Here is a 27,985-nt window from a genome sequence, read left to right as displayed (position 1 = left end):
GCTCACACAGGATACTAAAATGGCTTCAATCAGTTTCATTGGCATTAAAAGTTTTTATTTGGAATTTAATCCACAATCTATACAAGTTATTTACAGGGCATGAAAATGGAAAACAGCACAAAATACGATTGAGGTATAAGCTGAGAGCACAGTATGTCATGTTTCAATAAATATAATTCAAAATTTGTAAACTAAGTGACCAGATAGATGAGTCTTGTTTTTATAGTAAAACCATATAAAATATTTATTTCACGTGAGGTAGAGGACAGTTTTGTGTGTCATGTGATGCAACCAACCACAGCAATTTTAACCATAAAACTGTACATCATTGGCAAAATTTTAAATTGATTTATGGTCAATATAGTCAACAACTTGTTTCAACAGTTGCAGAACAGTTATTTCACTTACTGCCTTCACAGGTTAGAAATTCAGAAATAATTTAAGACTACTGTGTTGGCTTAAAATTATCAGGATAAGCAAATACTTCTAACAGGATGGTTAAAAGCAAGTATATTTTATTTCTCCCAAACTATAATTCCCCCAAAGTTGTCCTAGATTAAGCAATTCTTTTGTGGGACTTTTTTCTTTTTACTAGAACTACTTTAAGTATGCTGTGCTTTATTTTCAAGTGAGGTATCTATATTGAAGGAAAAAAGTCTTATAAATTTCTTTTACATTCAGCTAACTTAATACATTTTTGTTTTCTGGGCTTAATTTTTAAATTTCAGTTTTTACATTTGATCGCTAATTCAAAAACAGTAGCACTATGTAAGACAGTTAGTTCTATCACTAAAGAAACAGGCTCCAGATTGCATTACAGTTTTAGAAGCCATCTAAAATGTAAAGATTTTACAAAAACAAAACAAAAAAACAAAAAAACCTGTCCTTTTAAACAAGATGCAATATAGAATACCCATACAAATTTCTTCCAATAATAGAAATGCGTCAGTATCCTATACTAGAAAAAAATTTAAGCTGTTTATTCAATCCCACAATGTATAATACAGCAGTAATGTGTCCCTTATTGCTGACAGCTTCGATAAAAATTAACAAGTAGTTCTAAGCACAGAAACAGGTGTACAGTATGAGCACAACTTTTCATTATATTGATTTTTAATGTCCTGTCGTGCGTATTAAATGCATAAGAGCAAATGAAAATGAGGATTTTTCCCCTAAGGAATCAAAATGTAACTCACTGAAAAGAAAATTTTAGAAGCTGATCAAAAACTTTCAGCACCAGCTTGACAATTAATTTTAGGGAAATACCTTGAACATGCTTCTTACTACTCGAGTTTCCTCATCATTCTACTTTCCTTCAAACAGAAGCCACAGATGTGCAAATAAACTGGTTGTTTGGTCATGACTTCCAAAACCTATGTATAACCTGCAAATATCATTGTACTCAGTCTATTTCACCTACTTTAGTAACTGGTTTTTAATTCAATATGTACAAATGATTTTATATCTCAACTGGTAATATATTAAATATGTTATAAAATTAGTTCAAGAAGCATAAAACATCCTGACTCTCATGGACACAGAAATTCAAGCAAAAGAATATGCTTTACAAAACTAAAGCACAAGCCAAACTTATGTTGTTGGTCAAATCCTTTCATAGTGTTACAAGTTGCATTTGTGAAATCAGGCTGGTTTAGAGCTTCCTCAATGACAGCAGGTTTTACATTTACTGCCTTTATAGATTTGGTACCCTTTACTCACAATGTTTAAAGTATAGAAACTATCATCACCCAAATTAAACATCACCCATCACCCAGTAAGCTAATACTCTATCTTTTCTTCCTTAAGATGCTCTAGCACTTTTGATAGGCCGTTCCTTTAATGCAGCTTTTTAAAGTAAATATTTTAATATTTTTCCTAAAAAGAATAATATTACAAAGTCTGAGGAAAAATCTGCTTGCCTAATAAACTGGCACACAAAAACTAACACCAAAACAAACTTTAAGCTAGCAACCAACACACAAAATGAGCATGCAAAGAATAGAAGAATAAGTTTATATGGATATTTCAGCAGAGGCCACTTTTAAAGTATTACAAAATCTCTCTATTTTCAACCTATGTGGTGCAGTTTAACTTAAAATTACTTTTAACTAGAATAGGTATAATATTTACAATTGACTAAAATCTCTATTTTCAAGGAAGTTAAACAGAAACCTATGGCACATCAATGTATCTTCTGGAAAATGAAGACTATACAATTTCACGTGGCAGGTTTTTCTAATGCAAAGGATTAGAAAAAGTATTTTTTTACTCAATTCTAAATTAAGAGTTTATGTATTTTAAAGATGTTTAAGCACTGCTTAGAATTTTAAAATAAAATACTTCAAAGATTAAGCAACTTATTGTAGAGGTTTTGGGTTGAAACTTATGTAAGCTTGTCATTTATTAAGTAATATAAGCATAAAGTTTTTTAGTAAATTAGAAAAATGAAATTATAGGGGCTTGAGTTATCTCCCAAAAAGCTTAACTGACACAACTAAAATGAACACTATCATAAACTGTCTTTGTGATTTTTCTTTCTCCAGATCTAAATAAAAGGTATTAGGAGGGTATATCATTTTTAACATTTGTTCCTCCTTGAGGAGTCCAAGAAACAACAAATTAATTGCAGGGTTAATATAGTAAAAATTTAAATGGAAGATAGAAAATACACATTTACATCACACTCTAGTAAAGAAACTATACTTTGAAAAGTACAAAAATTCTTTTAGGATATGTAAGTACCATTAAGCAAAATATGAAAATAACTGACTAAATGATAACCTACTGATTTTTGAAGTTCTGTATCAGTAGAGCATCTGTCGTCTATACCAGGAATAGTATATAACCTTAACTCTAGCTGATTTATTTAAAAAATAAATTTAGCTCTCAAGTTATTTCATACAGTACTCTACATGAGAACACAAACAGAAAATTCCTGGAATAATAATGTCAATTAATGGTAGCTTCAGGAAAGTTCCTTTAATAAATGCATACTAAGAATTTTACCTAGTATTTTTTAAGCCAAGAATTAATGAATATGAAATTTGCCATTAAAGAATGACAGACTTTTCTGTGCAAAAAAAAGTGCAGAAGATTTGCCCCTCCCCCAAACTATGGAATTCCTTTATCTTCTAAAAATTATCTAAAAACCTTTTAGTGGCAGGTAACTAAACTTCCCTATATTAACCTATCATACACTATCAGCTGACTGTAAATTCCTGATTTTGATATTAAGTAGTAATTGACAATGGTCCATTCGTGCAAATATTGATAAGACTTAACATTTAAACATACAAAAATCCAAAATAACCTTCAAGGTGTTTAATATTTTACATTTTAAGGAAAAACAAACCCATTACAGAAAACAAATCCATTATATAAATTTCAGTAAGACCCATAACTACATATAAAAACTGTACAGGAGGGTTATGGATTGTATACAAACTGATGTACATCAATGGTTATCAGTTTTTTCTCAACATTAATATTTTCACACCTCTATTAACAACATAAACAAAAGTTCAAAAATTACATTTTATTCCCTCTTCTGAAGTTGCTGCATTAAAAAGAAATTCTAAATATAACCACATTTAAAGCAAAAAATAGATTACAACTGCTTCTTGTATTTAATAGCAGTGTATAACAGAGTATGTTATCCTTCCTCATTATGCCTATGGGGTGTGCTATAACCTCATCAATGAAATTCCTCTTGACAGAATGTCTCTTAGGAGACATTAAAAAAGAAAGAGAACTGGTGGAAATTCGTTCTATAATATGAACAAAATAAAAGCAAATTTTATGTGTAATAATGAGCATACTGTATCCGTTTAGAAAGGAGGCTGTGTTAATGAAAAAAATAGATTCAATTCCTTCAGTAGCTCCGTATTTTTGAAATATGAAGCCACCATCGTATGTAAAATTGAGTCTGAAATATGGGTAACAAAACTGACCACAACTATCCATTACACAATGCAGCTTTTAAAAAGTATACAACTGCTAAATTTGCATTAGAAATATAGGCAGATTATCTAATAGTTGAAACCATATAGTACTGTTTCTAAGCTGGTTGAAAAAAAGTACAAAGAAACATACATTTTCATTCATTTGGAAAATGTAAAAATTTATGTACTAATATATAATCTCTTCACTTTCTCTGATCTACAAATGGATAGGATGCCTAGTTATCTTCATGCAGACAAGTTATTCAGAATTCAATAACCAAAGCAAATAAACAAACAAAAATAAACCCTGTTGGGAATACACAGATGAATCTCTATAAAGGTTTCTATTCCTTAGCAGTCTTAGATGATTTCAAAATTTGCAGCTTCAGCTCTTTGATCATCATCTCTAACTTCTGTCTTGCCTCCCGTTCCTGCCGGAGTTCATCTTGGAGTTCTTGCCTATCGGCCTCAGCATGGTCCAATCTCTGTCTTAGTTCGGCCAACTGAGGGATTTAAAAGACTTGTGTTAGTTCTCATTCAGTTTTGTTTTTCCATTTAATCCTCACACCATGGCAAAGACCCACTTTCAAATTACTTTTTACAAAATGAACTGTTTCGTGCATATTACAATCTCTTAAATATCTAATAATACTCATCCAACTTTGACATAACATTGAATTGAGGGAAAAACAAAGGGTCAAGAGAACTAACACTAAACCACTGTCACCGTGTCCTACACTTTAGTGTACCCCTCACACAGCCTGCTCAAGTTAAGGGTGATTTGTTCATCTTCCCCAAGTTGTGAGCTGTTACTCCTTTTTGCTCAAGTGCTTTTGAACATAGTGGGTAACAGTTTATGTCTGTTAATTTGTTGATCTGAAAGCCCATTTACTACATTAAGATAATACAACATTTGATATTCAGACAGCTAGAGATTAGCAATTTGGGCAACTGAACTACAGAAACCTAAGGAAAGTTTAATAAAGCAATCACAATAAAAAAATCATCTTGGATGATATGCTATAAACTTGTGTTTAACAGAATTACCTATTTTGAAATCTTGCCCAATGAAATGAGCTTGACAAAAAGTAATTTAATAGAGAAGGTAACACCTTCAATTTCCACACTGAAAGGGCAACATTATACAAACTGAGTAATTCTTACCTGTGCTGCATATTCAGCCTCTTTGTCTTTTTCTAAATTTGAATCACACGTACATTTTTGCTTCATTACCTGCTCTAATTTTTTCTCTAAGTCTTTCTGTTCAATATAAAATTCTTCCATTCTATGAGCATGTTCATTCTGCAAAGATTCAAGCTCTTTTTGCAAATTCTGCTGTTCGTCAGTGAGTTCCTTCATGGCTTTTGAACTGCTCAACATTTCAACTTCCTGTAATATAAAGAATCACAATACAACTTTTATTTTACTTCCATCATGCTAAAAATTTCAATACAGAAAAAAACAGGACAGAAAACATCTAAAGTTCAGCTGTCATATCAGTTTTATATAAAAGTAATTATCTTGAAAACTATTTTCTCTAAAATTTTTTTAAAAACCCTGCTTATGAGTGTAGAACTCTAAATCTTAAACACATCTATAATACCTCTCTTGACTTTTCTTGAGAATATGCAAAAAGTATCTTTTCATAATAGATTATCATTTAGATAACAATTTTACCATCTGAAGTTGTTGCTTCTTTTGCAAAATTGAGTTCAGTTTTTCCTGTTGTTTTACATAAGTTCTCATTACTTCTTCCATGATCTTTCCCTTGTCATCCTCGCAAATGATATCTTTGACAAGAAGTGGAGATGAAGCGGCGGTATCATGGTCTATTCCTGCCTTGCTTGTGTCTCTGGTGAAATTGCAAGTGGTAGACTCAGGTTTCTTTTTACTTGTAGAATTACTTGAGATTGATGGATCTTTGAGAGGCAAAAATGAAGTAACAAAAAAATGAATATCACTGTTAAAAAGTCATTAGAACAACCCACAAATGAAATGGGGGAAAAAACTCTATTTACATATGAAATAAAAAATAATGAAATACTTAAGAATAAATTTAAGAAAAGTAGTACAAGACCTATACAATGAAAACTATAAAACATCATTTAAAAAATTAAAGACCTAAATAAATGAAAAGGCATCCAAGGTTCATGGATTGGAAGATTTAATATTGTTCAGATGGTATCATTAACTGAATGTTAGTGATCCCAAAATTCATTTGTTGAAATCCTAATGCCCCAAATAATGGTATTAGGAGGTGGACCTTTGGAAGATAATTAGATCATGGGGGTGCAGCCTTCATGATAGGATCTATGCCCTGAGGACTTCCATCATGCGTCTGAAGAGAACACAAACATTTATGAACCAGGTAGCAGGCCTCTGCCAGACACCAAACCTGCTGGTGCCTTGATGTTGGACTTCCCAGCCTCCAGAACTGTAAAAAGTAAATGTTTGTGGTGTAAGCCACCCGGTTTATGGTATTTTTGTTATAGCTGCCTGAACAGACTAAGATAGACAGTAATATTCCCCAAATTGATCTACCTTTTCAATGCAATTCCTATCAAAACCCCAGCTGACTTTGTGGCAGAAATTGACAAGCTGATGCAGAAATTCATATGAAAAAGCAAGGAATCCAAAATAGCCAAAACAATCTTGAAAAAGAGTAATAAACTATTACGACTGACACTGCCCAATTTCAAAGCTTATTACAAAGCTACAGAAATCAAGGCTATGTGTAGTATTAGCATAAATACTAAGTCCAGAAATAAATCCATACTTTTATGGGCAAACGATATCCAACAAGGGCACCAAAACAACTCAATCAGGAGAGAATTGTCTTTTCAACAAATAATGTTGGGACAACTGCATCCACATACAAAGAGTGAGACTGAACCTCACGCTGTATATAAAAATTAACTCAAAATGGATTAAAGACCTAAATGTAAGAGCTACAACCCTTATATGTAAATCTGTGACCTTGTATTAGGCAATGGTTTCTTAAACATAACACCTACATAAGCAACCAAAGAAAAAATAAATTGGACATCATCAGATTTTTAAATTTTTTTGTTTTGAGGTAACTACATGGCTCAGTTGGTTAAGCGTCTGACTCTTGATTTTAGCTCAGGTCACAATCTCAGGGCTGTGAGACTGAGCCCCCCAACTCCAGCTCTGCACTGACCATGAAGCCTACTTAAGATTCTCTCTCTCCCTCCTTCTCCTCTTCCCACTCCACTTATGCATACTCTCTCTAAAATAAACAAAAAATAAATAAAACGTTTGTGCTTCAGAAAATACCAACAATAAAATGAAAAGACAACTGATAGAATGGCAATCATATATCTGATATGGGTCTACTATCCAGAAAATATAAAGAACTTATAATTCAATAGTAAAGAGACAACCCAATGTAAAAATTGGCAAAAGATCTGATTAGATCCAATAAAACATAGAAAGGCACCAAATATCATTAGTCATTGGAAAATTGCAAATCCAAACCATGGATACCACTTTACAACCATTAGGATGGCTATAATCAAAAGAGAGACAATAACAAGTGTTGACAAAGATCTAAGAAATTGGAACCCTCATAAACCGCTAGTAGAAAGGAAAATGGTACAGCTGCTTTAAAAAACAGTTTGGCAGCCCCTCAGGATGTTAAACATGACCCAGACTTTCACTCTTAAATGCATATCCAAAGGTAATGAAAACATGTCTACATTAAAACATGTGCATAAGTGTTCACAGCAACTTTATTCATTACAGCCAAAAAGTAGACACAATTCGGAACACCCAGCTGACTCACTTGTAGAGCATTGGACTCCTTAATCCTGGGGTCATGAGTTCAAGCCCAATGTTTGGCATGGAGCCTATTTTTTTTTTTAAAGTGGACACAATTTAATGTCCATCAACTGATGAGTAGATAAACAAAACGTAGTATATTTAACTATACAATAACAGAATGTTATTAAACTATATAAAGAAAACAAGTACTAAAATATGCTAGCTAAAACATGGACTAAAAAAATATTATGCCAAGTGAAACGCCAGACAATAAAAGGTCACATATTACATAATATTTTTCATATATATCCAGAATAGACAAATCTATAAAGACAAAAAATAAATAGAGGCTGGGGAAAGAGGAAAATAGAGAATAACTTCTAATGGATTACAGGGTTTCTTTCTGAGATGATGAAAATGTCTTGAAATTAAACAGTTGTGATTATTGAACTTTGTGAATTTACTGAAAGTCCCTAAATTGCACACTTAATTAAAAGGGTATATTTTATAGTATATGAACTCTACCAACAATTTTTTAAAAGTCACTAGAATTAGATTGGGAAATAAAATATAACACAAATATGACATAATAGTACATTCTAATTATAGTTTGCCATATTTAAATCCAAAGAAAGTTGAATTTTGAAAATCTCATAATTAAAGTACAGAAACCCCCCAAAGAATCTCAATTACCTATTAAAACAGTTAATGATTAACGGGCTCTTCAACTACTCTAAGAAAGCTGAAATAACTGTTACTTACACTTGTCTAAGCTGTAAGCAAAGCTCTGCTGCTATATAGGTAGTAAAATAGGCAGCTTTTGAACAGACATGTCTCACTTGGTCCACAGTATTTTAAAAGACACTGTAACTAGGCAGCTTTTCTTTTTTTCTTGAAAGATGTCTAGCCAGCATTCTGCTTTTATGCCATCTGCCTGGCTCCTAGAGCTATGAGTTTTCAATTCTTCAATTCTTGCTTATCACATGGCTAAGTTTCCCTGAGTCCTATACCTAACTATTCTTACGTACTTCTTAGCATTATTTCTTTTTTTAAGATATTTATTCTTTTTTTTTTTTTTAAGCTCTACACTCAGCGTGAGGCTTGAACTCACAACCCTGAGACCAAGAGTTACAATGCTCTACCAACTGATCCAGCCAGGTGCCCCAAAATACTTCTTAGCATTATAAAATGGCTTCGCAGTTCACAGCAAATTAGAAAGGACCTTCTGAAGAAAACTGACAGCAAAAAAGGGCAGGAAAAGGAAAAAACAATCACGTAAAAATCACTTGCAGTATGAAACTATGTAGCCTACATACACTTATCATTAGCCTCTATAGCTATAACTGTTCTAAAAAAAGGGGTAAGAACTGAGGTTCTAAGTAGTCACTCAGAATTTCAAAAGGTACATTTTTTTTAAGATAAAAGCTTCAATGATCTGGAACACGCTCTTAAATAGAAATCCTCTTTAAAAATGATGAATAAACATAGTTATTAGATATATGATTTAAAAAAAATAATTTCTGAATACTTACCTAAACGGCTACATAATTCTCTACTTGTTTTTAAATCCATTTTCTCCTGTTCCTCCAGTGAGACATCTGGGTAAGACACCATCTTTTGATGTTTCCCACTACTATGAGGCTTCTCTGACTGTCTTGGTATGGACCTACTTGTCTCTGTCTTTGTAACCTCTTTAGTCTGGGATACAGTAGAAGTAAGCGACACATTTGGGGCAACCACTTTATCACACATGTATAAGTAGTAGCTAAAAACACAGAAAGGCAAAATAAGACACATATTATATTTGGGTAAAAAAGCAAAATATGTTAAATCTATTTCTATGGTTAAAAAACTTTATACTAACACAGACGACATAACAACTCAGAAAATAAGGATCATAGAAAAGAATTCTTTAAAATTTCAGTACTTTAGAGAGTAAGTGCAAAATTATGAGTAATTTTTGTTATTTTGCAAAAAGTAATTTCTAAACACTAGAGAGATACTGGGAAAGAAAATTAGTCTCATCTCCTTCCCTCAAAACCACCTGAGAACTAAAAGCATGAAGCACTTTAGAGCTGTTTAATAGCCCTGAATAGGTAAGGCTTATGCTACAAAGAAAAAAGACCAGGCACTACCATTTTCTTGCCCGCTACAGGTCCAAAGAAAGGAATCCTTGCTCTTTTTTTATACAGGCTGATTCAATCCCACACCAGAAAGCTATGGCCTGATTCATGATTCACCACAGGCCCGATGAGGAGCTCCCAGGGCCCTTCTTGTATAGCACTTTGAATACCACGAAGCTACTGAGGCTGGGCAGTCCTACTTGTTTCAAACCCCACAGAGCAATTTTTCTGAAATACTTTAGTACTTCTTAATTTGATAAAACCTCAATAAGTTGTACAAAACTAAGATTGAAGGGAGAACTACCAATTTTGCTCAAAGCTCACATAAAACATAAAATTGTTCAGATTATTTGAGAGACCCATAGAACAAATTTGAGCTAGATACTGAAGTATTAACTGTAATCTGTATAACCTTTAGCCAAAAGATGCAACCACTTACTGATGTACTACTTCATTCCCTAAACTCTAAGTCATTACATCTCATTTTTTTATACAGTAATCTCTGTTCTTCTTTACTAATTACATGAATTCTGAGGATGAAAACTCAGTATTCTGCTAAGAAAACTGACAGATTTAATATTGCCCAAAGACTTATTTCAAACACAATAGGTATGGTAGGAACTCTGCAAATGTAAATAAGACTGAGATGCTTCATTACCATGTTTGGGGAGAATATGTATCTACAGCAATAAAAATCTAGGAATAAATAAAAAGTTTATAATCCAAGGTACATTTTTATTGAAAACATGAAGCTGGATTTTGAAGGACATGGTTACTAAGAAAGCTTCTGAGTTTCAAAACATTTCTTTGTAAAATATCAAAGTTGCATACCAAACTCTTGTAGAGTTGGTTTACCTCTTAAAGAGAAGTAAGGAAATTAAAGGAAAACTTCCAATTTTTACTTTAGGGTGAAAGGGAAATAACAAATTCCTAGAAAGAACATAAAACACCAAAAAACGGTTATCTCAAAAATTCAACACAACTTATGACTCATTTCATTAACAAGCCTAAAACTAAATAATGACTTCCCAGGAACTAGAACAGTACCTGACACACAGATGTTGAATGAATGAATGAACAAATGAGTGAATTAACAAATGAGCCAATACCCACTCACCTGGGGTGTAAAAATGAATGTGTCTGAGAAACATGGTCGCCTTCCTGCTTTATAACAGGGTACCATGACTGTAATTCCATTCCTGATGGTGTATCTATCTGTAGAAAAATGCAGAAAGGAAAAAGTTCATTGAGGAAATACATGATGGTTAATTTTATGTGTCAACTTGACAGGGCCACTGGATGCGTCTGGAGAACCCTGACTAATAAGAGTCACGTTACTTGAGAGTCCTCTTCTAATAAGGCAGCTTTCCCTTAAAGTACCAAATCTTGTCACTCAAAACCACGTGAACTGTCCCATCACAGAAATAGTTTCAGTATGCATGGAACCATGGATTACCAGAAAGAATTTCATAAAATTTCGTACTAAGGAATCTATTTTTAAAATCCATTCTAAATAGTACACCTTGCAAATGTACAACAGCTTTGGTAAGTTCAGATTCTTCTTGCTGCCACAATCAGAGAGCATATACCCCTTCCCTACAGTATGTGTTAGTGGATTAGATAACAGTCTCTATCAATAAATACTTTGCCAGGGGAGTGATGTCACTAAGATGGCAACATAGGTTGTTCTTGACTTTGCTCCCCCTCACAAGAAAAACAAACCCCTATTCAAGAACAAGACACACTGAGAGCATCTTATAAAATGGGAGGATGGAAGCGGTGAGGCTAAAGCACCCCACTGCACCTCAGAGACCAAGACAGACTGTGTTACAAGCATAGATGTTAGCTGAACCTACTGTGGTAATCACTTCACAATATCTGCAAATCAAACTATCGTGCTGTATGCCTCACACTTACACAGTAATGTGTGTTGATTATTTCTCAATAAAACTGGAAGTAAAAAAAGGTGGATAGACGGATGAATAGGTAGATGTATAATTTAAAAAAAAAAAGTACAGTGAAACGTTAAAAAAAAAAAAGGAAAAACAATAATTAAAAAGACAAGGGAACCCAGGTAGAGCCTCACAGAGTAACCTTGAGTGGAGGAGACGGACAGCACGTCCAGAAAGACCAAGGCTGATAGAGCCTTCAGGAAGAGAGAGCTGCCCAGAGAGAACTCTACAGATCTTCAGAGGGTCTGCCTCAAGAAGTCGGCTTGGACCTGAGCAGCACAGCCTGTGAGCAAACTCCTCAAAGCTGGCTTGTGTCTTTCTCTAGGCAGCTGATACGGTGCCTGATATGAGGGAGGGAGGGAGGAGTCCAAAGGAGCAGACATTTTAGCCTAACATGGTACAACTCAAATGGGCATTATTCACTCGACAGCTTGGCCAAAACACCGATGAGATGGACGGCAGTGCACATTTTTACCTTCCCTCCACACAATCCTGCCTCCACTCCCTTACTTTACCAGGCAATTGATCCCTAAGAAACATCTTACACACCAGGAAAAAAACAAAAAAAAAAAAAACAAAAAAAAAAAAAAGCAGGCTAAACTCAAAACTATTGTGTTTGCTAACACTTATCGTAAACCATATTTCCTCAAACCATATATGTGAATAAAGGAAAAGGAGGAGATAACTGGCTACTTAATGAACATCTATCTACCTAATAACTTTATACACCCTACTTAATTCTAACAAGTACTTAAGTAGGTATCATGACCTCCATTTTATAGATTAGAAAACTGAAGTTCAGAAACTGAGAAAGAAAATAACCCGTGACAACGAACTTCTCCTTTATTTTGGTCCTATATGGCCTCCCCACTACCACCATCCAACAGCGCCATATTTCAAATCACAATAACTACCCTTCCCTCTTGGGAAAATAGTTTTCTTAAAGGGGGAACAAGACTCATGTAGTAGAGGAGGGAGCTGAAAGGAGACAAGGTTTGGGGAGAGCAATAAAGACAGGAGGCTAATGGACAACCCCAATGGAATAAGAGAGGACAGAATGGAGAATGAGATAATGAAAAACTGAGACAAAAAGGAGTGCTGGATATTCCTCTGAAAGTCTCCACTCTCTTCTTCAACTAGGTAAGGTGTGTGGGAAATGACATCCTCACCCAATAATTCAGTGCTTAGAAGACAGCCACCAAATACTAAGAAATTAGGAAAACTATTTTGTCTGATGTCCTAATATTCCAGTTTAGAACCAAGAAACTACTAAAATAGAACAGAAACAGATCTACAGATGTAAGCAATTGTGATTGAAGCAAAATCTATTCATAAACTGTCCATGGTTTGATTGGGGGAGTTCCTGCTAATGGAGGAAAACAATTAGAATGAAGAAACTCCAAAGAAATCGGACAACCCACAGCCAAAACAAAATGGGTTGAAAATGAAAAGGAAACCACTTTTGGAGCAAACATTACAAAATCTGACCAATCAGGAGATGATTTAAGACCAATGAAAAGCAAAAAATAAAAATATGGTAACTTCTATTGGCAGAAGATCAACATTTTGGTTAAGAATGAACAGGAATTTGAAAAACTGACAAAACCATCAGATTAGGGAACGTAATGGTATTTTCAAAGGATTTAAGAGTTCAGTATTCCATAAGGGCCTCTAGGCTCTATACAATTAAAACAAACAAACAAACAATCTTGGGCCACCTAGGTGGCTTAATCAGGTCAAGATCTTGGAGTCCTGGGACTGAGCCCCACATCGGGCACTCTGGTCAGTGGGGAGTCTGCTTCTCCCTCCCCCTGCCCACCCCTCTGCCCTCCACTTGTGCATGCGTGCTCTCTAATAAACAAATACCATCTTAAAAAAAAGAAAAAACTCACAGTCCAGATTAAATATTCTAAAGTGCCAATCACTTGCTGACAGTTTCTCAACCTATAGCTCAGTTCTACCAGTAAATTAGAAAAGGTAATGCCAGCAATAGATACTAAATGACAGATACCAGGTGACAGCTGATAGCCTAAAGAGAGGAGAATTACAAGGTGCAGACACAAAAACTGATTCAAAAAGCAAGACAATAGGAGAGCTTTATCATAAGCCAAGGGCAAATAATTTAAAATATCTCCATTGTTCTCTACCTTCATCACAACACAGTACAGTAACTGATGTTTAAGAAGTCTTGAGTTAACGTGACATAGTTATATTCAATATATATACCAGATATAAATACTATACTGTATACAAATAATTATAAATGATATAAACCATTAACTATATACCTACCACTTAGACTGAAAACTAAGACATTTTAGAATTCATGAAAAAGGTTTAAGTTAAAAAAAAAAAAACACCTGCTAAAAAGAGTAGCTTCATCATCCAGAAAATTCACTTAGGCAGAACATTTTTCACCCCAACACTGTATGACAAGAGGTGTTAATAAGCATGGATAAGCTCACTCTAACAAATCAATGAGATAGGACATCAGCCTGAATTAAATGAGAATTTTTTTCTAGAAATCCTTTGTTAAGCTCATTATTTAAAAAATAAAGCAAGTTCCACTTTAAATCAGTTTCATATCTAAAATAATTCTGGATCTACTGCCCAAGATATCAACTGTTCCCAGATTTTTAAAGTTCAATTTACTAAAATTGACTTATATATTCAAAAGTTTTTTTTCTATTATATCTGGAATCTCAAATCTTTAAAATAGCAAGTTCTAAACTTCCTCACCCAAAGATCTTGACCTGAAATCTGACTCAGTTTAAAAAAAAAAATCTGACTTAATTTTGATCACACTCATTTCAAAACTCTACAGCTTGATTTGTGTTAAGTTTTACTTTTATTCACGATCCAAACTCAGTGCATCTTTATTTCTAGGTCTCTAAACTTCAGGTGCCACCATAAATAATTGCTAGCATTTTAAACATCCATCCCTAATTTCTGTCCTTTATTTTCTAATCTCACACCAACCTAATAAAATCACAGTCTACAGGTTCTAAAGAAACCTTCCTTAAAGATCCTTCGTGCAGTCCACTAGCCAATGTCTGTATTCCTCATTCAAAATCCTTGACAAGTGGCTATCCAGCCTCCACTTCAACAGCAGCTTGAGGTCAAGGACCATCTTCCTTACTTTTGTATTTCCAGTACCTAGCACCATGCCTGGAATATAGCAGGAACTAATAACTATTTGTTGAATAAATTCTGAATGACGGCTTAGCTCATTAATTCCCACGGTGGCCTTTTATCACGTTACTCTGCTACCGTGAAACTGAGAAGACAGGCTCTTTCACATTCAATATCCTTCTACTCCATGAAGTACCAAAGAAGCCCAACAGTCTCTGGGGTGTATTTTTAGAAATCAGATCTACAAATTAAATAATATAAATGATGGGGAAATATATAACACTAACCATGATAAGATGTTGGGATTTAATTTTACCCAACATGTGGTAAGCCATAAACACATTTATAACAACTTACCCTGTGTGTTAAAAACAATTAAGAAAAGCACATATTATACAACAGAAAATTCACAGGCATGCCAGATTTTCTCATCTATTCTGCATTTGTGTCAACATACAAATTAGGTCTTTAAAAAAAGAACAATATAATTAAATGGCACAGCAGTAATGCTACTACTGATCAGGAATAAAAATCAGATACCAAGATATGAGCATCTATCACCTCTTATCTTACCTTTCAATGTAGGAATGAATAACTTACTCATTTTGTGTAGTTAAACATTAAAATAGAATACATTACTTGGCAAAGGAGAGAAATAGATCACTTAGTATCTTAAGTTAGAGCCTTAAACATCTTAAAATGCCCAACTTCCCCCACCATTATCTACCACAAAATGAACAGATGGCATCCTCATCTGAAACACATAGGAAAATTTTTAGACATATTATTTCATTCCAAAGTTCTTTCTCTAAGTCACTAAACAACAAATAATGTCTATGAAAGCAAAATTTAAACAATTCCAAAATGTATAGAAGAGTTCATCTTAAATAAGTAAACATCAGGAAATGCTTTATGAAAGTTCCTCTAAATTTCGACTTACTATACACACATGATCCTTTGATAATCAGATTTCCTCATAAAGAACTATTGTATTTTGGTGGCACAATGCTTATTAGTCTTACAATGACAAATAATTTAGAGAACTTGATTTCATTTACCAAAAAAAACACAAAACATTTTAGTTGCCATTTTATAGATACAAAAGCAATCCCACTCACTCAGCATTATTCATATATAAACATTCCAATTTGTACTTACATAAATAAATAAATATCCTTTACAATTCTTAGACTTACCTCCAATAATAAACTGCTTTTAGGCGGCACTCTAGTTTTTAATTGCAATTATCAGACTAATATTATCTTTAATGAATAACAAACATTAATGAACTAAAGAAATCGACGTAATACCTCAACATAATGGTGGGACTGCCAAAATCTCACCAAAAATCAAAATTAAATTTTTTTAAATATGTGGAAAATTTATTTTTTAAAACAGAATTTAGGAAGAGCTATAAAAGATAAATGTTTAAATTGTGGTATTCATGAGACAGTAAGCATACAAAGGACTAGCAGACTGGTAAATTTAACAGACTACCCCTCTGATGTGCTTACATAAGAAGCAAAATATAATACATATTAAATATTAAGCATACATTACTTTGTACAAGCCCAACATAAATCATTAGCAACCTTACTAAACACATAACTGAATACATAGCTAAGCAATAGCTTCTTAGGTATATAGTGAATAGACTTGTCAGGATCTTTGTACTGTGTTATTATAATACTAAGCCATTCAAGTGGCCAATAAATGATTTTAGGACACAAAGACACCCTACTACACAGCTGCCAACAACTCCTACTGAAAGAAACTGAATCTCTCACTAAAGGATCAAGTTACCTCAATACTTCCAACATGTTGTGAATGAGTGTTTCAACTGAAATAGGAATAGTGTTGCAAGGTAGCAAATAACTACTTAAGAGACTTTAAGACTTAGCCTTGTGCCTTGCTTCATTGTAATTATTAGATTAATCAACACGATGCAAAACTGAAACAATATGATCTAAGCACCTCCACTAACTTACCAAAGACAGATCTTCAGGAGTTACAGCAACGCCTGCTGCTCCCCCACACTGAAAGATACCACCTATCTGGCAAAACCAATTTTAAGTTTAAAGTGCTTAACTATGCTCACAGGAATAGCAAAGGCTCATATTTTTATAAGGTACACTATTATCTGAAATCCTTTATGGAAACAAAACCATGTGAAGTCAGTAGCATGTTATCACTCCCTTTACAATGTGAAGGAAAAGGAGCAAAACTGATAAGTCCTGTTAATAAATTCCAGGTACTTTTAAAAATAATTTTTTTAAGTTTATTTATTTAAGTTCATCTCTATACCCAATGTGGGCCCAGAACTAACAACACCAAGATCAAGAGTCACATGCTCCTTCAACTGAGCCAGCCAGATGCCCCTAAAAATAAAATTTTCTATACTGGAATTCTACAGTGTCCAATCCATTTAATATTACAATAACTTGGCAATCTTCCTGTCATATATGTCTTTTCACCAAAATATCTGTATAAATCTAACATTTTGCTTTTCTATCCCATTTCAGCACATATGCTTTTTTAAAAATTATGATCTCAGATCATTTTCGCCTGCAATTAATGGATATTGACAATATCAAAATGTAGATTAATTTTATTATGTGCAATGTAGTCTATTTTTTACTTTACTCTATTTCATTTTGTTTGAATGCTGGTGACCCTCTAAATTGATTTCATAACCCTCCTGGCCCTTCTCAACTGGGGTTCTCAAGAGACAAGCCCAAATGCCCCAAGGCATCCATTTTATGCAACGAATTAACTTCACTCTAAAGCATTTAGAATGGTACTATATACCATCTTTAGGAGAACTGATGAAACCTTCACTCAGGTCATTTTCTATAGGGCTTAGTTCTCCTTTCATGGAAGCCCAGATGAAAAAGCCTACTACATGAACGACAAATTGCAATTAGATAAACCTTGCTCCAAGTGAACTGTCTTAAAATTGGTCCAAAAGTATTATTTCAACAGCTGGTCCTGTATTAAGAACACCTGTGTACTGTGCCAGTGTTTTTGCACCGATTTACAAAGTATTACATATGTAAAGGAATTATCACTCTATGTTACAATTACAAATTATGAAATTTTGTTTTCTTCTTTGGGCTTCTTTAGGATTTACTACAATGCCTATATTGCTTTCATAATCGCACCAAAAATAACTTTTTGACATGGAATAAAAGTTCTACTGTTACCAAAATGGTCTTTAGTGAGTTTCCTAAACTTTTGTATTCCTTGTCCCCATAACATAAACAAAATATGCACTTATAGTGCTATTTGAAATCTCAAAATAAATTCAATACCATAAATTAAAAAAAAAAATGCCACTTCACTTTAAAATTAAAACTGTTTTTATCCTCGAAAATCACTGGTAACTTTATGGGGCTAGAAAGACTTTTCATTCAGTTATTTAAACCTTTATTAAACATCTACCATATTCTAGATTCAGAAACTAGAAAATAAATTCCTGCCCTAGGGGGCCTGGGTTTCATTTTTATGTACATACATCTGTGACCCACTTTTAAGTCTAGAAATCAAAATGAGTTAAAGTAATTTTGTTTTTCCTATTCATTCCTTTTTCTGCCTTGCATAGTGCTGTAATACTTTATCTAGTGATTGAGGCAAACTACACCTTAAGAAAAGGTTTAGAATTTAATCATATATTTTCTTTTCTTTTTTTTTTTTTTTTTTTGCTTTTGCAATCTAATAAGATTTTTAAGTTATTTTATGTTATGATCCTTCATTAGAACAAAATTCTGCATGTGGACAAGATAAAGGTTCTAGCCATTACTAAAGCTATTCCCAAACTAGTTCTACCTCTTAAACAAATTGAGTTCCACTTCCACACTTTCCTCTCCAGAATTCTAAAGAGATTAAAGTTAACCCAATTCTTGATTACTTCCTTGTTCTCCCAGTGGCATAAATTTTAATACATATATAGCTATGAGAACACTATCGGCTGCCTACACATTGATTCAGGTATACCCTTTATCTTCTTCCTTGAAGTTTAATTTTTCCCCATTTCTCAGACCAAAAAGAATAAATTTCTAAGTTCATCATAAGCTTTTTAAAAAAGTGTTAACATTTATAAATGTTTTATCATTTTTTAATGGTAAAAAAAACGAATACAGGCTCTGTAATTTCTAAACCATAAGGGGGCACTATTCCCAAAGCCGTTCTAAGATTTCATTGAACCATCCTTCTAAAACATAATTTGTCCTTACAAACATAATTCTTATAATAGACCTGTTTCAGACTTTTCTTCTTGCGTAACTTCGTTTTAGTAAGTAAATATCCAACCAGTATAATTAATGAGTGCAAATAATTAAGAGTGAGTACATTTTAACCCAATACTCAGTTACTTTATTTGTATTAGAAATATCTTCACATAATTCTAGATTAAGTCAAGAAGATGGTTTGGGGGAAGGAAAAGTCCCCAAATATATATTCAATATTTCAATAACAGTTTGAAGCATCACCCTACACTTCTAGACTCTTAACCTCCAAAATGCTTTCACTTCTATTCTCTTATTTGGGTCAGTTATCTCATTCAACAGTTTATCTGCAAATTACATATGTGTTTATTTCCAGATAGAACCATCATTTTTCTAAAAAACTCCAAATATTCTAAAATATAATGCAGTGTTGCTTTTCAAAAATTTATGCAACTATAAAAAGGATTTCACTGAGTGCCTTTGACGTGCGAAGCACTAAACTTACATTCTGGAAAAATAAGAAAAAGTCTCTAAACTCATGAAGTTAATTATTAATTTTAAAAGTTAGACAAAAATATTCATACTAGTCCCCCATATGAGCACAAACAATCTGATTCTAACTTTATCCCCACTTGATCAAAACTTATGCTAATAACAAAATGCAAACTATATCTCTGATATAACAGATTACCACCAAATGTGCCCCAACTGTTACTGGAACACATTTTGTCTCAACACTACTGTTTGTAGTTGCCCATTTTCTCTAGTTTATTTCCTTACCTCATTTAGGTTTGGACTAAGAAATGCACTTCCTAAACAAAAGAAAACCATTTACAAGACGGGAAAAATTTTTTGTACTATTATTCCAGTGACCTCTGCAAAAATGATGAACTGAAAGGAAAATGCAAAACTAAAAACAGCAAAACATATAATGGGCTTTAAAAAAAAGTTTTAGTTGATATCTTTACATCATCTTGTTTGCATTGTAGATAATCTATAGGGTTTTTTTTCTTCTCCTGAGTAAAAACCATAATATTTTACTTACATAAGAGTAATCAAGTCTGAATGTTAGAAATCTAAATTTTACTCTTTTAAAAAAATATCAAGGCATGGGGCACTTGAGTGGTTCAAACCAACTAGGTTAAGTGACTGACTCATGGTTTTGGCTCAGGTCGTGATCTCATGGGTTGTAGGGATGGAGCCCCTATTGGACTTCCCGCTCAGCAAGGGGTCTGGGATACACTCCCTCTGCCTCTCCCCCCACTTCTGAACACAGGTGCACTTGCGCTCATGCGTGCACTCACACTCTTCCTCTCTTGAAAATAAATAAATAAATCTTTTTAAAAAAAAATACATAAGGGCATATACACCATCTTTACCTTAAAGATTGTCAGACACATTCTGTAATAGTAAAGAACCACCTATGACTACAAGGGGGCTTTTCTAACTTGCTTGGAAATAATCTTAAGTAAATATTACCCTCCAAATTTTATTTACAAATGATCAGTTTGCAGGGTACCTAGGTGGCTCAGTTGGCTAAGTGTCTCACTCCTGATTTCGGCTCAGGCCATGATCTCGGGGTCATGGGATCAAGCCCAGCACCAGGCTCCGGGCTTGGCATGGAGTTTGCTTGGGATTCCTCTTGAGATTCCCCCTCTCCCCACTCACACGTGTCCACACTCTCTCTCTCAATAAATAAACTAAAAAAAAAAAAAAATCAACTTGGGACGCCTGGGTGGCTCAGCGGTTGGGCGGCTGCCTTCAGCCCCAGGGTGTGATCCTGGGGTCCCGGGATCAAGTCCCACATCGGGCTCCCTGGATGGAGCCTGCTTCACTCTCTGCCTGTGTCTCTGCCTCTCTCTCTGTGTGTCTCTCATGAATAAATAAATAAAATATTTTTTTTAAAATGATCAACTTGCTTAGCAACCTTTTATCCATAGACAAAAATGTAAGATCCACAAAATCAGAATTAGATCAAATAAATAATACCCACTGAAGACTGGAAAAGAAATAGGGCATTCTTGCATAGATTCACACATGGTAAAATACAATAACCATATTTCTAACAAAAAGCACAAAAAGCTCTGGTGATATGAAGAAATAAATAGTTTAAGAACACCATTTTGCAAAGCCACCTAGGCAGATCTAAAATCAAATGTGTTTCTTGTCGTGACCTGAGTAAGAAAGAGTTCAAAATATACCTTTGGTTTCTACATAGAGCCAGTTCCTCACTTAGAACACTGACCTTATACCACTTATTTCTCCCATCTAAATATAGCTACTAACTATGCAAATTAAATGTAGCTATTAGTCATGCAAATAGTTTGGTGATCATTACTAATATAATTTCCACCCTTGGAAATAGTTTAACAGTTGCTACATTTCAATCAACTGCCTATTGAGTTTCATAATTTTGTTTTTTCAATCTAAGACAATACTTTGACTATGTAAACTATATAAACATACTGAATTATCAAAATATATTGAATTACATTAGCATTCACAGTAAGCATAAGGTACTTTACATAAGAGATTAATATATTTAGTATACTCTTGTACTTAAAAAAAAAAAAAAGAGAGAGAGAGAGAGAGAGAGAAAGAAAGAAAGCCTGTCTTGACTTTTTCAAATGAGTTTCCTCTGGGTCTACTTGGTTTGTTTGGCAACCGACTCACTGACTCACAGAAGATAATAAAAAATGTTCCCCAGTCAAGGATATCTCCTAGCCGCCCCCCTCCCAGTTATATACCTTAGTTTATAATTCAAGTTAATACAGTGTTTATGAACCAGTATACTTAGGGAAATTGATAGGAAAAGTTACTGTTTCTCAAAATTCAGTTTCTACTACTAAGTTTGCTTTAGGGAAAAGCTGTGAAAACTACTAGATGTCAAGTCAGAAGAACTGCATTGGACTCCTGACTCCACCACCCACTAGTTATACAACCTGGAACATGTGACCCATCTGGGGCTGGTATCTCATCTGAGAAGCCTTGTTCACAGACCTTCAAGAAAGAACTACCTCACAAAGTTTTAAGGAGTAAACTTTCAAAATATGAAGTGGCAAGCATGATAAACCACTCAAGTATATACATATATATACACATACACATGAAGTCAAAAGTTTTCTTTCCTAAAGATTTGATTACTAGAAATCTTCCTAAATTTCCTTAAATTGCTGAAAATTCACATAAAATTGGAAATACTAACAAAATACACCAAAACACTGAAGTAAATCTGCAAAAAGGTAACATAGCCAAAAGGTGAAGGAAAAAATCTCGGACCTTCCCAAATAAAAAAATGAATTCAAATAAATAATTTCTGAGACAATAAAGGACTACATCCAGATGAAGAATGGTTTCAATTTTACCCAAATCCTGGCACATTCAGTTTCGGTTAAGTAAATTCATCATTTTTCTTTTTAACCTTTATCATTGGCTCTCAGATGCTTTTTCTCACAAACGCAGAGCAGGAATATCAGGCAAAGTAGTTTATCCCAAAAATGCTTATGTTAGAGCAATGAAGATTATTGGAGCAAGAACATCTGGCAAGTAATGTGGTCACCTATGGGCATGTAAGAGTAGGGCTCCTAATTGACTTAGGGCAAGATACCACAAATATCAAAAGGAGCATGCCACGTTTTGAGAATGTAGATAATTTCCAAGCACAAACTTCAGCGTGGGGCCAATCCAGCTGTAAGCAAGTCCTGCAATTTGGGAACTGGCCTGAAGTCAATCCTGCTTTAAAATCAGTCAATAACTGCACATGAACAATATACACTTATCTAGTAGCCACAGGCAAGGAATCTCAAAGTGCTGACCCTTTGGAAATGGCAAGTAGCAAACTATCCTGAATTCGAGTCTAAAATTACCCTCTTGAGCTTCAGAAGCAAATCATAGTTCTAAAACTAAACTGTAACTAAATTTCCCTCAAAACCTTAAAGGTACCATAATAAAGCACATGACACCAAATCTTAGGCTCTAGCCCAAGTTCTAATGTTGCTGTGAATAAGCCTCAGTCATTTAATACGCCTCATTCATTTCGTCTGTGAAGTAGAAAAGGCAGAGATTCTTTCGAGAAATAAAAACTAAGAGTGGAAAAATTAGATTCTTAAAATGAAACATGGCCAATCTTTTGTTGTATGAATCAAATAAAATTATACACGTAAAACCGCTCAAGAACATTTGCCACATTGTAAGTGTTAAATAGTGCTAGCTCGTATATGGATTTTAATCAAGTAGAAAAGTATACGTTAAAACCAGATCAACAAACTGGATATTTAATAACCCAAATCTTGTTTTACCCGGGCATTCAAACTCTTAGAATGAAGATCTTCAGATACCAGATAATGTGGTGGAAACATGTTTACGATCTCCATACTGACAGATTTTTATATTAATATTTAGTCTAAAAATATCTTTTTATTCTAAAGCTATCATATTCTTTTAAAGTTATTTCTTTAAAAAAAAAAAAAAAACTTGCTTACTGGAATCACAGATTCTTCAGATAAACCTACCTTTTCCATTTATTTCCAATACCGATCAAGCCTAAATACCAGGTACAGAAACAGTGTTAGAAATCCCAGATCTACCTTTGAAAGATGCTGTTTGAAGCCTACAACCAGGATTGTTTTGGCTAGCTATTACACCATTTGCAAATGGAAATAACACCAAAGTGTAAATTATCTCCAGTCCTAGGACAACAACAGATCTAGTCATCAAAAAGCAGGATGTGTGAAAAAGAAAGAGAACATGACTTGAGAAAGAAGCCCCAGATCCCCCACTCCCTGGCTGTATAATCTTAGGAAAGCCACTTGATCTCTCTGAGCCTCATTCTCTTTATCTGTAGAATGGGAATAATCCTACTTCTTGCACTAGGTTGTTTGGAAGATCAAACGAGCACATACACACACACACAGGAAAGCACTTTATAGCCTAAAATGTGTAACACAAACATAACACATTACAGAGACCAGTATTTTTTGTTGTGTTGTGTGAGCAGGAACAGCTTCTTAATGCACAGGTTAAGCAATAGTCTAAATATAGCCTTGATTTCAAAGTGAACCTCTGCCATTATTCAAAATTACTATTTAAACAGAACAAAACAAAACTTGCCTTGGATTGGGTTCTCTTTCCGTTTCTCAGGCTAAATTTCTCCTTCATTTCTTCTAAAATTATCTTCAGTTTCTTTTCTTCAGGTGTCCCTAAGTACTTCTGGTTCACATGGAGATAGCAATGCCATTTGGCGGACTCGAAGCCCCAGTGGCAAGTCCTTTTGTCAGGTGATCTGTGAGAATGCATCACAAATGTCTGGGGTGCAAACATTCCACAGCACTCCAGGCACTGAATGCACGGAGCATCAGGCTGAACGTAAAACTGGGGTGCAAAGAGACCCTGACATTTGCCCAAACATTCATGTTCCACTTCAAAGGCACTGCCAGTTTCCTTTAACTGGGCCAATGAGTTTTTCGCAGGAAGTACGCTACCGTTTTGGGGAAAAGTGCGTGGCCGCAATAAAGCGTTACATAGTCTCTGTGCGTCAGTTAACGTGATCAGTCCGCAGGATGGGGCATTGAATGGAAGTATTCCCAGGACCTTTAGGATGTGAAGCTGGTCTGAAGTACACCGTGAACAATAGATGTACAATTCGTCACACACGGTATTTATCTGCTGGAGCGAAAATTCTCGGAGAACCGAATTTAAGACTTGGGGCAAACAGAGTCTCTTTTCTCCTCCAACCTGAAAACAAGAAATGGACTCCCCTTCCAGCACGGTCTGGGTGAGCTCCGTGGAGCTATCCGAAGGGATGAGCAGTGGCCCAGGAAGAACCTGAGGAGACGGAAGAGGCAGAAACACGGTAGGGGACATGCTTTCTTGGGAATACCGAGCAGAAAACGCCGCTGGGCCACCCAGAGAGCTCTGACTGCTCAAATGGAACTGGGCCAAAGTGTGTTTCAAACTGGGGTTTAAATGTAAAGGTTCAGGCACAGAGGCACAGGTTCGCTTGACATGTTCCCCATCAGTTTCCATTGGCACTTCATAGTCATCCAAGTGTTCCTTCTTCACGGTTGGCATCTTGCTGTTGATCATCATTTTCCCGTTTGCGTGAATGTCTGTCATCATTTTTTTCACTGGAGGGCCGCCATCATCTCCCATCCCATTCAGTTTTTTACTGGAGCCCTGAAGCAGGGAAAAACTTGTCTGCAGGTTTGCCATGGCTAAAAACTGTCGTGTTAAATAAGTAAGTCTGAAATGTGCATTGTTCTTTTAGTCACTCATTGGAAGAGAGAAAAGCAGTATGTGTCAATACTTAGGGTAACTTACTCTCACAGAAAATCTCAATGTTCAGAGAAATCCCCTTAATAGATTTTGCAACTTGATCTGGTTCTGCTTCTGCTCTAGTATAATTTCACTGCCAGTGCTATAAACTTTTTTCTTTTGTCGCTAATAATAGAGAATATAATTTTGAGAGGCACACCTATGAAGAAGCCTTTTCTCTTAATTCTTCCAATATATGCATTAAAGTACACTTAACAATTCTCTCAATTCGAGAAGTCCAGAATCAATGCAGTGGTTTGGTTTGGTTTTAGGCAAAACATGTGAAAAGTTTGTGTGATTACCTGTGTCACAAAACCTGGACACAAACACAAATCAAAGAGTCGCTCCCGAAATTAGTTTTTGGCACCGAGGACACCAAAAAAGGAAGAAGGGGGAAAAAAAGTATCTTCTCTAAAAGTGATGATCTGTTGGTCTGTGTTGATAAACTGAAGGCTTGTATAAATCCTCACACCAGTGGGAAGAGCTTTTGACTCCACTTGAACTCCTACAGTTAAAAATGATACCTAAAAAAAAAAAAAAAAAAAAAAAAGGTTGCCCAGTTATCTTCATGGATTACTGTTCATTCTTCTTTTAATTAATCTGGAAGAGAAAGGGGTGGGGGAGAGTTATATTTGAATTTGCTCCAGAGGCCAAAGGGTCAGTGTGAAACTAGTTTCTTAATCTTAGACTGAGTTCACTTTACCAAAGGTGAGGTGAGCGACTTCTTTAAATTTAGCACCAGTTAAGTAGAAGAGCTTCATTTAAACAGGAAAGCAATCTGGAGAATGGGTAAAGGGAGCAATAGTCTTCCTCAAAAGGGAGAGGGAGGGCTACTCCAACTCAGAATAGGAAGAGTCTTTAGATAGATCATCTCACCCAAAACTCAGTGCCAGAGGCTTTCTCAGGTATGCCACTTTACCGTAATCCATTACTTCAGCTCTTAATCGAAAAAAATAAATAAATAAATAAATAAATAAATATATATATATATATATATATATATATATATATATACACACCAGTTCCATCCCCCCCCCAAAAAAAAAATCAGATAGCAGTTAAGATATCTACCACATGGAACTAAGTTACGATTTTAAGTGCATGGATTCACCTAGTCCACGTATGTTATTTTTTTTCTGAAATGACTGTAGGCAAAAATTAACTTTCCCTTTAAAAGGTTAGTGAATGTGCTTCATGGAAGCCAAAAGCTCCCGGACTCCACTCCTGGGAATCTCCATCCTTAACCAGACTAATCCCGGACAAAACACACACACACACACACACACACACACAAGGCAGACAGACCTCACAAAGAATGCAAATGGAGGAAGAGGGAAAGAGAAAAGCTTCTTCTTCCACTTCCTTCTTGAGCGAGAATCCGAAAGAAATCCAATCAATGGAAATTTCTGCCTCCCCAACTCCCAGCAGTTCACCTTAGGAGGACCCAGGGTGGCGGCCCAAGGCCACGGGGCAGGGCGCGGATCGCCCACCGCGGGCAGGGGGCGGGGGCGGGGGGGGCGGGGGCCGGACCTGCGGGGGGGCCCCGAGCCCCGAGATCCTCGGCCCGCGCCCGCCCACCCACCCTGCGCGGAGCCGGACGGGGCGCCGAGAGGCGGGAGGCCGGGACGCCTCGGGCTGTGCACGCCGAGGGGGAGGGGGAGGGGGAGGGGAGGGGGGAGCCCCCAGTCTCGGGGCGACCCCGCGCGCCCTCCCGGCGCTGCCCCCGCTGCGGAAAGCCCCGCGCGCCCCGGCCGCGGGAAGTTGCCGGGCGCTACCCCCGCACCCTCGGGCTGCACCCCCGGCCGCCGGGGCCACGGGGCGGCGGGGTCTGCGGGCGCCCGGGGCGCGAGCCGGGATCCCCGCGCCGCCCGCCGCCCGCCGCCCGGGGCATCCCCGAGGAGCGCAGACGGTCGGGGGGGGGGGGCGGGGAGCGCCGCGCGCCCGGGTCTCGGGGTCCCGACCGCCCGGGTCAAGTGCAGCGCCCTCCCCGCGCCCTCCCCGCGCCCCCGCCCCCGCCCCCGCCCGGGGTCCGCGAGCCGCGACCCGCCGCGGGACCCCCGCCCCGACCGCACCCGGGACCGGGACCGGGACCCGCGCCCCCCCCGCGCCCCCAGCGCCCCTGCCCCGCGCCCCTGCCCCGCGCCGCTCGACGAGCCCTGCCCCGGCCCCAGCGCCCCCCGCCCCCCGCCCCCCGCCGCCGCGTCCCCCGCGCCCCGGGGCCGCACCTGTGCCCGCCGCCGCCGCTCGCCCGCTCCCCTCGGCTGTGCCGGCGCCGCTCCGAACCCCACACACATCGCTACACACAGCCCTCTGACGTCACCGAGCCCTCGGCCCGCCCACGTCACTGCGGAGACACACGGCTTCCCGCAGACGCCGCCGCCGTCTCCGGCCGCCCGGGGGCGGGCAGGGGGGAGGGGACGCGAGCCGAGCCGGCGGCGGCCCCGCGCGCGCGCCCCCGCCGCCCCGCCCCCCGCCCCCCGCTCCCCCCCCCCCGGGCGCGCGCCGTCTGGCTACTGGGG

At 36.7% G+C, this 27,985-nt stretch overlaps 1 protein-coding gene across 6 annotated transcripts; it reads right to left on the bottom strand.

The window, feature by feature from the left end:
* Window positions 1–33: 33 nt before the first annotated feature.
* On the bottom strand, window positions 34–27,874 carry SKIL (SKI like proto-oncogene). 6 transcript variants are annotated; one of them, XM_038583876.1, is made up of 8 exons: window positions 27,692–27,871; window positions 26,772–26,828; window positions 24,264–25,990; window positions 10,965–11,062; window positions 9,257–9,489; window positions 5,619–5,860; window positions 5,106–5,330; window positions 34–4,444 (listed from the first exon to the last, which is right to left on the bottom strand). In XM_038583876.1, exons 3-8 carry the CDS (start codon window positions 25,362–25,364, stop codon window positions 4,286–4,288), a joined length of 2,058 nt encoding a protein of 685 aa, XP_038439804.1. In that variant the 5' UTR covers window positions 25,365–25,990; window positions 26,772–26,828; window positions 27,692–27,871; the 3' UTR covers window positions 34–4,285. The 6 variants fall into 6 exon arrangements, with proteins under 6 accessions (XP_038439804.1, XP_038439805.1, XP_038439806.1 ...); XM_038583877.1 differs by lacking the exon at window positions 26,772–26,828 and having other exon boundaries at window positions 24,264–25,328; window positions 25,769–26,066; XM_038583878.1 differs by lacking the exon at window positions 26,772–26,828 and having other exon boundaries at window positions 5,175–5,330; window positions 24,264–26,066; window positions 27,692–27,874.
* Window positions 27,875–27,985: the final 111 nt, after the last annotated feature.

The sequence above is a fragment of the Canis lupus genome, chromosome 34, assembly GCF_011100685.1.
Source record: "Canis lupus familiaris isolate Mischka breed German Shepherd chromosome 34, alternate assembly UU_Cfam_GSD_1.0, whole genome shotgun sequence".
NCBI classification, from domain to species: Eukaryota; Metazoa; Chordata; class Mammalia; order Carnivora; family Canidae; genus Canis; species Canis lupus.
This window is presented reverse-complemented; position numbering and strand designations above follow the sequence as displayed.

Bases quoted from the DNA above. Each gene is read 5' to 3' on its own strand.
- SKIL (XM_038583876.1), bottom strand. From the start codon at position 25,364: ATGGCAAACCTGCAGACAAGTTTTTCCCTGCTTCAGGGCTCCAGTAAA. The intron at 11,063-24,263 runs GCAAGTTTTGTT...ATTTTTCTACAG, and splicing joins GAAAGAGAACCCAATCCAAG to ATAGATACACCATCAGGAAT. The intron at 5,331-5,618 runs GTAAAATTGTTA...TTTATATTACAG, and splicing joins AGAAGCAACAACTTCAGATG to GAAGTTGAAATGTTGAGCAG.